We start from the raw sequence: 13,306 nt of genomic DNA on the forward strand, positions 1-13,306 counted from the left end.
TGGATTTTTTTCTTGTGTGTTTGAACTACACTAACGACCTTCCTCTGTCAACAGGCAGTTTGCTGGATTTCCTGAAGAGCGACGAAGGGGGCAAAGTACTGCTTCCAAAGCTGATCGACTTCTCTGCTCAGGTGAAGTATGAAAAAACCGGCATGCCGTAAGTTTGCGAAACCTCCCTATTTCAGACTCGGGATGGAATTGCACTTCCAGGGAGAAGGCCTTTGCGTCGTGTTTCCCAGTAGCGGTGATAACAAAAAGATCTCCCAAAGGATGTGTCTTTGGAGGCGGCGATGGGTGTTGCCCTTGGAATGTGTGTGCGCACGTGTCGAGTGTTGACTTGGATGCCCTTGTCTCCGACCCAGGTCCACCTCTTTATACTTGTATTCATTTCTGCACGAGAGATAGGAACAGCACGACTGAGCTGATCACTTTGCGGGCATTTTGGAGAAGAACTCCACAGGGTGGAAGCACAGCACCTTCCAAGTGCTGCATCTGTGGTGTTTAAGTTACTGATCTAAAGTACTGACGCTTTTAAGTCCTCAGTGTTCCCGACAACAGAGGAACTGTCTTCCTTCCCTCTCTACCCCCTTTCACTCCTTCTTGTTGGGTGTGTCTTTAGGATTCTGAGAAATACTCATTTATAGCATTTCTAGTACTAGCCTAAAAGTTGCAGATTTGTTTAGTTTAGAATCACATGATGTTTTCTGAAGTGTATTTAAGAGGAGAGGGAAGTTACCCAGAAACCCAGCCCTGTGCCTGGCGTCACAAGGAAATGCACATTTGCATGTTGCCAGCTACTGACTTTGCAGGGTTTCGTTGTGTCCGTCAGTCATGTTCAGCGATTTGCTTGTCGCTTGATATTGGTCATGGGTGGTTCATGCTGGGAAGACCACGTACCATAAAGCCCAAAGGAGCATGAGAAGTTTCTAGAAGTTCTGGGAAAGGGGGGTCATTATGGTCTACATTTCTTGTGCCCATTTCTTCCCCAGACCCTCTTTTAAAACTTGGGAAATTGACAAGGCCTTCTTGGGGAGATGAGGCTGAAGGGATGAGTTAGTCCACGGGTAAAGCACTTTGAGGAAGACCCAGAACACATACTGTGCAGCAGAGGGTCCGGGGCAGAGCCGGAGCCCAGCGTCCCGGACTGGAGCTGGTGCCGAGGCTCGGCCACTTGGTAGCTACTGTCAGGAAGGCCTTTGCCTCCTTGTGTCAGTGTATTCGCTCGTCCGAGGAGCACGGTCATTGCTGCTTCAAGGGGATGTGCTGAGGGTTAAAGTCAAAGCTTGGGTCACTCTTGGCACCGATGAACGAGGCCCTCCGCTCGCCCTGTTGGATGCGGGCGTTGAGAGGGTGTGGTAAAGGCTCCCCAGAAAGGGAAAGGGGCTGACAGGGGTGTGCAGGAGTGGGGCCCGTGGCCTGGAGGCCTGAGTGGTCATCCCCGCCCCAGTCCTAAGGGTCCGATCTGTGCCTACCGTTCTGTAGGGTGGAAATTAGCATGTTGGGGCATGTGCTACACCTGAGTAGGACTTCATCTTGTCATGTGGGCATTTTGTATTTGATTTTGTATAGCTTATCTCATAAAACCTTGACAGCTTTGGAGGTTTTAGGTTCAAGTCAAGGCCTCCGTCTCTAGTCTTTAACTTTTAAATTACTTCTATTACTACAAAGGTTAACTTTTTCTAACAGAAACGAGGTGGGGGGGAAAGTTGCTTTTTAAACCTTTGTAACTCGCGAAGTCAGTTATCACAGAGCCTGGCACTGACCGTGACTTTCAGGTTGTAGGTTCCAGGAAGGGCCGGGTGACTGCCGGGTACAACATCTAGTTTTAAGTGCAGGAGTGTTGAGTGTCCGTGGAGAGGCCGCTGCACTCAGAAAGGCCCTGGCAGGTGGGGTCGGCACGAAACTCATGGTCTTTACAACAGAATCCTTGTCCTTTCGAGTCTGTCTTTGTTCACTGTGCAAACCTTGCCCAGACTCTTCCCCAGCCCTTCCCTCAAGGGGGAGCGCGTGAGACCTGCTGCCCCTTAATTATCATCTGTTTCATCTGCTTGTGGCTTTTCTTATTATAATACTGGACGGGCCTTGCACCTTGGCAACGAGGGCGGGACCTGTGCGCCCGGTCTCAGTCTGAGATCATATACCACGCACATCTGCTCCCCCGTTCACCATGCCCGCTGCCCCATCCCACTGGGATACCGCCTGTTCCCTTTATGACTGGCAGTAACCAACACTCCTCCGTCTTCATGTGCCTTTCTGAAATGATCTCTATACAAAGAAAGTCATCTCTGAATTTTTTCTCCTTTTCCTCTCCATCCTGTGCCGGTAATTAACATTGTAGCTTTCCCATAGTGAATAACTCAAGAATAGTAAATACGAATAAAGCTGGCCCAAGGTGATACAGGACAGGGACTTCCCTGGCGGTCCAGTGGTTCAGTCTCCGTGCTTCCAATGCAGGGAGCGTGGGTTCGATCCCTGGTGGCGGAACTAAGATTCCACGTGTGTGGTGTGGCAAAAAATAAATAAATAAGAAGGTGACACAGGACACCCACATACCTAATAATCCAGCCTTTCCTACCCCTTTTCTCCACTTGACTATTTAGAGTGGAAGTAGGGTAAAGCAGAAGAATTGGTGAGTCCACGTGGTGTTTGAACGCTAACAATTAGCAGCCTGTAAAATACGTTTACACTTTCCTTTTTCCATTTGCATTGCCAGTAGCATCAGAGATTTGGGAAACTGAGTGTTCACAAGAAACTGTAGTTCAATGCAGCAGGTTTTCGCAACGGGAGACTGAGAGTAGAAAGAAACCAGTCGACTGACTCCCAGCTCCAGAAGAATAAGGAAATGGGGGAGATGGGAGCGGGGAGGGGTATGGGAGGGGCAGCGCTGGGACTTTTCCCAGACTCTCCTCCGGCCTCTTCTTCCCTCTGGCCACCACCTACTTCCCCATGCTCCTTTCCGCTCCCTGTTCTCCCTGAGGGCCCATCGAGACAGGAAGGAGGTGAGGGCACGTGATCGTTCACGTGACAGCTGATTTCATCACTTCCTGTCTCAGGATGAGTTCTGAAAGGCTCTTCGGAGCCCCAGTATAATCTGCACCCCCCAAGCCATGTCTCAGGCCACGCCCGCCTTCCTCTCCACTTAATGGAGATTAAGAAATCCCAACTCAATCAGCCCTATCCAGCGCCTTCCTTCCTGTAGTAAATGAAGCCATCTTGGCTCTTGGCCTTTCTGCGCTCAAGTAGGAAAACGGCCCCTTTGCAAAGAAAGTTTGATAACTTCAGAGCAGAGAGACTTTGCCTAATTCCCTTCCAGCCCTTGCCTCACGTGAGAGAAGAACAATGAACCTGGAAAGAGGAGGGGGTGAAATCTATGGGAATTCCCTTCAGCAGAGGCAGAAATGGAATCGTAGACTTGTCAAACCGAGAGGAGGAAAAGTGGGAAATTCACAGTTGCAATGTGGAAGTCAGATAAATCATGTTGTAATTCAGGCCAGGGAATCAAAGCATTTCTTGGTCTCTGGAGGCAACATCCCTGACGTATAAAAAGTACCAAAAACGAAATGGACAGTTAGGTGTGAGTAAAACCGTAATAAAAACGGGAGAATCAGAGTTGTTATAATCGTGGCAGCAGGTAACATTTCTTGAACTCTTTCTAGATGATAAAACACTTCTGCTTCCGTCATTAAATTGGAGCCCAGCAACCTTGAAAGCATTTATGTTGTTACTGAATACATTTTACAGATGAGGATACATTTTAATACATTTCACCTTGGACTTGCCCAAGGTTACAGAAAAGTGGGTAGAATTGCTGGGCTCCGTCGTGGTTCCTCTGACTGTAGATCGCTGCTTCCTCTGCACCCCGCTGCCACTCTGTGGGCAGAGCTGTCCCTGTGACGATTTTGCACCTGACGCTATGCTGATGCACATTTCCCCCTGTTACGGAGTTTGATTATCAGAATTAATAACGTCTTTAGCACTTTTGTCCCCCCAAAAATCTCTATTACCAAGATGTAGATTTTTCTATCACAAAGTGGTCACGCTCAAGATACAGTTTGCCCCTTAGTGTTAAAGTTTAAGCCACATTTAAGTTGGAAATTGGGAAAGCAAGGCGGGTAGGATACCTCAGTCTACCATCCTGTGATTCTCGGCCAGTTTAGTACAAAGGCCTTTGACATCAGAGCTTCTGGGTCCGCCCTCATTACGGTATCTACTGACCAAGAAAACAGCATATAGCCTGGGGATCCCTTGTAATAACTCTAAGTTGGAACCCACCAGTCTGTTGGCGGTAACTGGGGTCTGAAGTGTCTGGAGGGGGCTGTCCTGGGGAAGTTTCTGGAGTACTTGCCAATGAGTGGGTCTCCTCATTCTGTCTGTAAAGAATCTAAAAGATAAGTTAGGATCTCATTGGCCAGCTGAAGGCTCCCCTCCATACCTCCCCCCACCCACAAATAATGTCATAATGAAGCAACTACCTTATTTTCAAAACCTTTACTGGTATTAACCCCTAATTAATAGTGTCATCACATTTAATCCAGCTAAGCTGGAGGAAGGATCACATCGAAGTGCTGGGTCAGGTTCAGTGGCATGTGGAAACTCAAGTGACAGACTTGGTTTGCGTCTCACCCGGGAGGCTGGGTCCCCTCTCCACCTCATATCTGATCTCCCCTCTTTACACGGGAATTCTCATACGTGACTCTAGGGAGGCCCACGTTCTCAGCTCTTCTTTCAACCACAAGACCCTCCTCCAGGGGAAGCGGCCAGCACTGCAGAGACAGTTAATTCCACAAAATCGCCTGAGCCGGGTCCGCCCTGCTGAGGGGTCACACGGCCATCAGGACACGGTTGGTCCCTCGCTGCGTATCATTGAGCAACCACTGCTTGGAAGCCATTCCCAATGTAAACTGTCTTATAGACATGGTGGTTCTCTCTTTCTACACAATATGAGAAGTATCAGTGTCATTTTGTGAATGGAGCTATTGATGATGTTAATGGTGGAGAAAGCATTGAGCTGAGAGTTGGAAAACCTGCTCCAGCCTGGGGAGCATCATCCCTTTGGCCCTGGGGTCCTCCTCTGTGATAGGGTGTCACCAGTCAGCTTTCCTGTTGCCTCGGCTCTGATGTTCTACGACTAAGAAAATCTCCTCCTACTTAGAATATGTGTCAATTATCCCCTAAAAGTTAAAATGAATGCTTCTGAGTATGTTCAGAGGATGCTGATATAAGATTTTGACATTGCTCTAAATAAAGGAATATGAATGCATCCTATGAATGTAGTACCCGGGCGACAGGCATGTAAATCCTCTATTATCTTTTCTGAATAATGAATTTTATGTCTAAGACTTAAACTTCAGCCATGAAAACTTACAAGATGGACAAATGAAAGTAGAGTTACTGTCAGCATTGCAAAACTGATCGTACGCAGCTTCCTTCTGAAAAATTGGAAGAATAGGAAGCTGTCATTTTAAAATAGCGTAAAGGGCTTCCCTGGTGGCGCAGTGGTTAAGAATCCGCTTGCCAATGCAGGGGACACGGGTTCAAGCCCTGGTCCAGGAAGATCCTACATGCCGTGGAGCAACTAAGCCCGTGCGCCACAACTACTGAACCTGTGCTCTAGAGCCCTTGAGCTACAACTACTGAAGCCCGCGAGCCTAGAGCCCGTGCTCCACAACAAGAGAAGCCACCACGATGAGAAGCCTGGGCACTGCAAGGAAGATTAGCCCCCGCTCGCCACAACTAGAGAAAGCCCGCGCGCAGCAATGAAGACACAACTCAGCCAAAAATTAATTAATTAATTTTGAAATAAAATAAAATAGCGTAAAACAGGAACAGTTTTTTTTTTCTGTTAGGCAGTTGGGGTGTCTGGCATATTTAAACAGAGGAACCACGACTGGTTGTTTAACATAGCAGAAAAGGCAGAAGAAGTTATTCTTGCTTTAATTTTGACTGGAAACCTTTCTAGCACCAATAGGAAGCTTTCAGCTCATGTCCAGGGGGAGGTGGTGGGACTTCTGGTCTACGTGCCAGCCCTGCCTCTTATCTGGTAATGATTTTATCCAGGCGCGGCGATTTCTGGTCAGCATGACTGTAAGTCACAAAATAATTTCCTCTTCAAATACTCATCTTGGAAGCCTGCAAGGCTAGAACCAAAGTAGTTTAGGAGCAGGCAGGGCTCGTTACCAGATGCTCTTTTTTTTTTTTTTGCGGTACGCGGGCCTCTCACTGTTGTGGCCTCTCCCGTTGCGGAGCACAGGCTCTGGACGTGCAGGCTCAGCGGCCATGGCTCACGGGCCCAGCCGCTCCGCGGCATGTGGGATCCTCCCGGACCGGGGTACGAACCCACGTCCCCTGCATCGGCAGGCGGACTCTCAACCACTGTGCCACCAGGGAAGCCCCACCAGCTGCTCGGTTTTAAACGTGGACCTGAACGCACTGGGGTGGGGGCTGCAGAGTCAATTCAGTTGCTCTTTGTCTTCAGCGCCTGGCTCGCACTCTCCGTGCTCCCCTCACCCTCTCGGAACCCCCCACCCCTTTTCACCACAACGCGTGCTGCGCACAGCCAGGCGTGTGCCAGGGACAGGATGAGCAAGGCGCGTGCCTGCCTCAGGGAGCTTATGGCTTGGTGCAGGAGGAGAAGTAGCGGGGAGGCAGCGGGCAGCGCGCTGCGGACATGGCCGGGGCGGAGCGGGCCGCGCTGCCGGCTGCCTTCGGAGCCCGAGGCGCAGGGTGGAAGCCAAGCGTGGCGGGGGCGGCAGGAGGGCAGGCCTCCTGGGCGGTGAGCCTCGGAGACAGGGCCAGCCCTGCCAGGCCGGGCAGGGGCGGATGTGGGGAGGCGCCTGTGGCTGAGGGAACTTGGCGCTAAGGGCGCAGGAGACGGGTGGCGGGGAGTGGGGCCCTGAGCGCTAGACGCGGACGTTAAGGAAAAGCGGAAGCACTGGCAAGCCCTGGGTTCCGTGGGAGGGGCAGCGAAGTGCTTGGTAGGTGACCGAGGAGATGTATGTACTGGAGAAAAGCGAAAACTGATGATACTCAGCAGACGGCCTCTCGGGAGTTATGCTTTACCTTTGAGGAGCCCGAGGGTGCTGTTTGCATCTACCGTAACGTGCACTTGGGCCTCCCCGCTGGCCTCTGACCGACCCCCGACCGAAGTGTCCGCTGTGTTTCGTAAACCTGAGGCCGGGAAAGGTGGAAGGAGGGGGCGGGGGCGTGTCTGTGCTCCAACCAAGCTCATCTTTAAAGGCAACACCGTGTCGTGGGCAGGAACCATCCTGAAGCTTTTCCAGCAGAGCTAGATTTCTCAGCACCCCGGCCTCCTCCCCACCCCCGTGTCCCCAAACCAAAGAGCACTTTGGCCTGGGAGCCTGAGACCTGAAGAGGCTGAGTCCGGAGAGAACTGAGCCCCCCACCCGGAGGCTGCCCCGCGTTGCCCAGGAGGCGGCTGTGGGAGCCGAGGCGCGAAGGCGGGCAGCTCGCTTCTCATCCTGGGAGCGATGGGGCCCGTGAACGTCTAAGCAGGAAGGCGATGTGCTGAAATCCGCACGCCCTGCGTTGCCCCGGGCACAGCAGTTTAGAGGAGGGACCGCGGCTGGAGCCCGGGTTCCCGGGAGGGGGGTGGGCCGAACGGAGCCCCGCCCATCTCAGGTGTGCGGGAGCGGAAAGCGAAGGCGACGCCCGGTGTCTGGATGGGCAGCTGAGCGCCTGGCCCCGTGGACGCCGGGATTGGGGGCCGCTGGGGTCGGTTTTGCTGTGGGGATTGAAGTGTGGGACACCCAGCTGGACATGTCCCATTGGGCCAGGGACTTCACTGCGGTGCCTGGGCTTGGAAGCGCGGCGCGAGCTGAGAGGCCCCAACTCCTTCCCCGCTGTCACTCTGACCCAAGTCGAACACTGTCTCAGGACGAATGACCTTGTAGCTGCCGAACTAGCCTTGGGCTTCAGCTCTGCTTCTTCCAGAGCCCGTCTGTCACACAGCAGCCAGAGAGCTGCTCTAAGACCTCTTTTTTTTAAAAATTTTATTTATTTAGTTTTGGCTGTGTTGGGTCTTCGTTGCTGCGCACGGGCTTTCTCTAGTTGCGGTGAGCGGGGCTACTCTTAGTTGCGGTGCGCGGGCTTCTCATTGCGGTGGCTTCTCTTGCTGCGGAGCACGGGCTCTAGGCGCGCAGCTTCAGTAGTTGTGGCTCGTGGGCTCTAAAGCACAAGCTCAGTAGTTGTGGCATATGGGCTTCAATAGTTGTGGCCTGCAGTCTTCAGTAGTTGTGGCTCGTGGGCTTCAGTACTTGTGGCTCGTGGGCTCTAGAGCGCAGGCTCAGTAGTTGTGGCTCATGGGCTTCAGTAGTTGTGGCTCACGGGCTTCAGTGGTTGTGGCTCACAGGCTTCAGTAGTTGTGGCTCACGGGCTTCAGTAGTTGTGGCTCACGGACTCTAGAGCGCAGACTCAGTAGTTGTGGCTCGTGGGCTTCGGTAGTTGTGGCTCGCGGGCTCAGTAGTTGTAGCTCGCAGACTCTAGAGAGCAGACTCAGTAGTTGTGGCGCACGGGCTTAGTTGCTCCATGGCATGTGGGATCTTCCCGGTCCAGGGCTCGAACCCGTGTCCCCTGCATTGGCCTGCGGATTCTTAACCACTGCGTCACCAGGGGAACCCCTAAGACCTAAGTCTTAACTCTCTAATACAGTCTGATAGGTCAAACTTCATATTTCCTTGTTGTAATTTGTGTTTCTTTAATATAGATGAGGTCATGCATCTTTTCCTATATTCCTGCTTTGTTTGCAGTTTATTTTTCTGGGAACTGTTTCTTTAAGCTTTTTACCCATTTTTTGTTATTGGTTCATCATTATCCATCCCTTCTAATTATCCTTTTCATTACACATTAGGTTTGTACCGTATGTGCTGTTTTGTAGGTATTGAACTGAATATTACAGCTTTTCATTTTATCGAAAACCCTCCATAAACGTGTATGTACCTATTACAATATAATATTCTATTCCTGTGACTGTATCGTGATTTCCTTACCATTCCCTGGTAGATGAACATTTGGAGAATCTCTACTTTTTCACTAATGTAAGTAACAATACAAAACATTTCTGTGGAGAAAACTTTACTTTCTGCGTGTATGTCCTTAGGCCCCAGTAGCCAGATAAGAGGTCAGAGTAGGAATGTTTCTGAGTTACTTGGCAGTCACAGCTTGTTTTCACCGAGCAGAATTGCACGTTTGTGCCCAGTGACTTGTTCCTCAGCTGGAGGTGTGTGGGGCGTACCCAGTCAGGCCACATTCCTCCTCAGAGGCAGCACTGATCCAGCCATCACACATCCTCTCTCCTGCAAAAGACTGGACAGAAGTGCCAATGGCTTTCCTCTTGTTTCTCCATCCCCAGCATAAGTTGAGAACATTCTGCTTCCTTCTTCTCCTTCCAGGGTGATAAGCATGGTTCGTTAGCTGCACATCAGGGGTAGGTCATCTAAATATTTATTTATTTGGCTGCACTGGGGTCTTTGTTGCGGCACACAGATCTTTAGTTGCAGCATACGAACTCTTAGTTGCAGCATGCATGCGGGGTCTAGTTCCCTGACCAGGGATCATACCTGGGCCCCCTTCATCAGGAGCACTTAGTCTTAGCCACTGGACCACCAGGGATATCCAGGGGTAGGTCATCTAGATGACAGTAGCAGCAGTGAAATTGATGCAGAAGAGGGGAGAATAAGCAAAGGAGATTTCTAATCTTAGTGTAGGTTCTTGACTGCCCTGTCCTGGGGGTACAGAGTGGGGAGTCCTCTCCCTGACTGGCGGGGCGCATCCCTTTAACAGCCTCAGGCAGCCGGTATCAGGGAACCCCGTCAGCGGATGCAGAGTCTGGATCCAGCTTCTCCTAAGGGTGGCGGCAGCCGCTCAGCAGAGGGGAAGCAGTGTGCCTGAGGCTGCATTCGGACACCTGTGGGCAGCCTCCCACCTACAGCTCCTCAGCTCTGAGAGAGCAGCCCTTCTGTCAGTTCACCGTGATGAACCAGGTCTGGATGTGGGTCTTCTTGTTATGAATAGTAGTGGTATTAATATTAGTCATAGTGATCGTTCATCTCCATCATGCACTGAGCAGCCTTGCATTCTCCTTTTCAGTCTCATCTGGACTCTACCAGGTTGACGCTATTCTTATCACCACTTTGCAGAGTGGAAAACTTGAGATTTTGAGAAGAAACTTGCCCCCGTTTTGTATAAAATCCAAGATGACTCATTGTAAGTCTCTGATCCACAGTCACAAGTGTCCAACTGTCTTCTGAGGCATCATTGGTCTACTTCCTTCTAATCCCTACTTGTGTGTTCACGTCAAGGCTGGGTTTATTTGAGGGTGGACTGAGGAGTGGCCCGGGGTGGAAGTGATGCGGGAGGAGGCCTTGACCACTGCCTAGTGTGGTTTGGTCCCCCAGGTGTGCATGGGCGTCCCCACGCAGGGTGCCCGAAGCGTTTCCTTGGTCGTCAGCACACTGCGCAGGGGCGGGTGATGGGCGTCGCCCGCTCTCCCTGTGGCCGGCAGCCTTTACCACCTCTGCTCCTGCTATCCTACAACTGGAAGCGCCCAGTTTTATTTTTCAGTTGTGATAAAATACACATAACATACATTTCATCCATTTTTTAGTGCACGGTTCGGTGGCATGAAGGACATTCATGTTGTTGTGCGGTCATCACTACCAGCATCTCCAGAACCCTTCTCATCTTGCAGAACTGACACTGTGCACCCGTTAGGTCCCCATCCTCCCTCCCACCAGCCCTTGGCAACCACCATTCTGCTGTCTGTCTCTGTGAATCTGATACTCCAAGTACCTCGTATGAGTGCAATCGTACAGTATTTGCCCTTTTGCGACTGGTTTATTTCTCTTAGCATATTGTCCTTAAAGTCCATCGATGTTGTAGCCTGTGTTAGAATTCCATTCCTTTTTATGGCTGAATAATATGCCATTGCTTGCAGAGACCACATGTTGGTTTTTTTGTTCATCCATTGATGGACACTTGAGTTGTTTCCACTTTCTGCTTTTGTGGATAATGCTCTTATGAACAGGGGTGTGCAAATATCTGTTAGTGTACAAGTGTGTACTTTCGGTTGTTTGGGCTATGCACCCAGTGGTGGAATTGATGGGTCACATGGTAATCCGATGTTGAATTTTTTGAGAATCACTCATTCTGGTCTCCACAGTGGCTGCACCAGTTTACATTCCCACCAGCAGTGCACGAGGGTGCTAATTTCTCCACTTCCTCAACAACACTGTTTATTTTCTGGTTTTTTGCTTTGTTTGTTTGTTTGTTTCTATAACAGCCATCCTAATGGATGTGAGCTGGTCCAATAAGTTTTTGCAAGAGAAAGTCTATGAGAATTAGTTGACAAATGGTTCTTCCTTTGCCGCTAATGAAGGTAAACCTCTTTCATGGAAACTTACTGGTTTAAATATGATTATTCAGTGCAGTTTTCTATGTGGAAATCATGTCTCCCCGAGACTCCGTGGGTCCTTGCATGCTTTTGGATTGATTGAATTTTGATCCGTCACAAAAGCCTCACCAGCCCTAAGTTTGTACGTGTCAAGCTCTGCCCTCATCTTTCAGCTATGAAGGTATTACAGATTGCAGACTTTAACATGGCCACTTTTTAAATGATCTAGTTATTATTTCTCCTTTCTCTCCTTTTTCCTGATGTCAGCTTGCAAACATTCTACTATTTGTAGCTCTTTTTATTTATTTATTTTTTTTGCGGTACACGGGCTTCTCACTGTTGCGGCCTCTCCCGTTGCGGAGCACAGGCTCCGGATGCGCAGGCCCAGCGGCCATGGCTCACGGGCCCAGCCGCTCCGCGGCATGCGGGATCTTCCCGGACCGGGGCACGAACCCGCGTCCCCCGCATCGGCAGGCGGACTCTCAACCACTGCGCCACCAGGGAAGCCCATGTTTGTAGCTCTTTTTAAAGGAAGAAGCTAGTATAGATAAATAGTTAAGAGCACAAGGAGGTGGGACCAGCCAGATTTGGATTCAAATCCAAGTCTATCTAGGAAAAATGTTTACTTCTCCAAGACTCAGCTTTCTCATCTTTACTGTGAATATTGGCTACTTTCATAGGCTTGTTTTAGGGCATATAAATGCCTGGCAAGATGCCTGGGCAGGGTAACAGCCAGTACGTGGTAGCTGTCATCATCGTCATCGTCACTGTCATCACCACCATCACCACCACCATCGTCATCAAAGCAATAAGCTCCATTATTTCTTAGAAGTTTTGCTTTGAAAAGAGGAATAAAGAAGAATATTTTAATAACCCAACAAAGCTAAAACATACTAGGAAATTTGACCTCCAAACATAGCAAGGAACGAGCTCTATGCCACCCCCTCCTCTATACAAATAACGGATTAAAGAGTGTAGGGATCCAGCATGGAGGAGCAAAGAATATTAATAGATAGAAAAGTACGTCTATAGAAACTACCAAGTACTGCAAAACAGAGGCTATCATATTTGGAGTACCGAGGAGGTGTGTTCTTACTTTAAACTCCCTGGGTTTTTTTACATTTTATTTTTGTGTTGTAATTAAATGGTCTTTTTAGGTCCGTTTGGGATTGACCCCAGGGGTGATAGAGAGGACCTTTCAGAGAGGCTTGAGACCCCATCAGAGACACTGTAGGTTTAAGCCATTTGTTTGGTTCCAACTTATTACTCTTAGCATTATTATTATTTTGTAAGCTTCCTAAGGCTTTTGAAAGTAATTGATTATTTGAACTCTACAAGTGTAGGAAGGAAATACGTAGCTAGAGAGTGAGGCAAACAGTGCCTCGTGGAACACGTAGAACCACAAGAAAAACAAAATTCAGTCTTTCCTGCTTTCTGGCAGGTTTCTTGTTCAATCTCTCTCACTGCTTGTCTAAGTGACGAATGTTTTCCAACTGGCCAATTCTAAGACAGATTGGGTTTTCGGTTCCAGTTTCTCATTCAGGCTGGAATTTCCTGGGGCAGATTTTAGCTTTGCTTGAGAGATCACATCGAGTCCCTCAATTAGGTTCCTTTATGCCTTTATTCCCTCCGTCATCTGACTCACATGTGGGTTCTTCTCATTAAAATTTTAAAAATCACTCACTAAGCAAGATAGCCTGTCACTTGCCCGTTTCTCAGAACAGCGGTAGGAATTCGGGTGAACACAGAACGCTAAAGCAAGACTCACACGGCAAGGTCATCCATGCAAACACTCCGTGGTGTGTCCAGAGCATCCTTCGTGGTCCTTGGTGACACCTGCGGGGTCCGTGCACTGAGCGCATGCATGGGAACAGGCTTGTTGCTCAGAGCCTCAGCCCC

The 13,306-nt window shown here is 49.7% G+C and overlaps 1 protein-coding gene across 7 annotated transcripts in view; it reads left to right on the top strand.

The window, feature by feature from the left end:
* Positions 1-13,306, top strand: part of LYN (LYN proto-oncogene, Src family tyrosine kinase) — a 111,868-nt gene that overhangs the window by 78,795 nt on the left and 19,767 nt on the right. For all 7 annotated transcript variants that reach the window (XM_030859726.3, XM_030859727.3, XM_030859729.3 and 4 more), the window contains one exon: positions 55-131. In XM_030859726.3, the coding sequence (XP_030715586.1) occupies positions 55-131 (77 nt within the window). The remainder of the gene's footprint in view (positions 1-54; positions 132-13,306) is intronic.

Source organism: Globicephala melas, chromosome 17, assembly GCF_963455315.2.
Source record: "Globicephala melas chromosome 17, mGloMel1.2, whole genome shotgun sequence".
NCBI classification, from domain to species: domain Eukaryota; kingdom Metazoa; phylum Chordata; class Mammalia; order Artiodactyla; family Delphinidae; genus Globicephala; species Globicephala melas.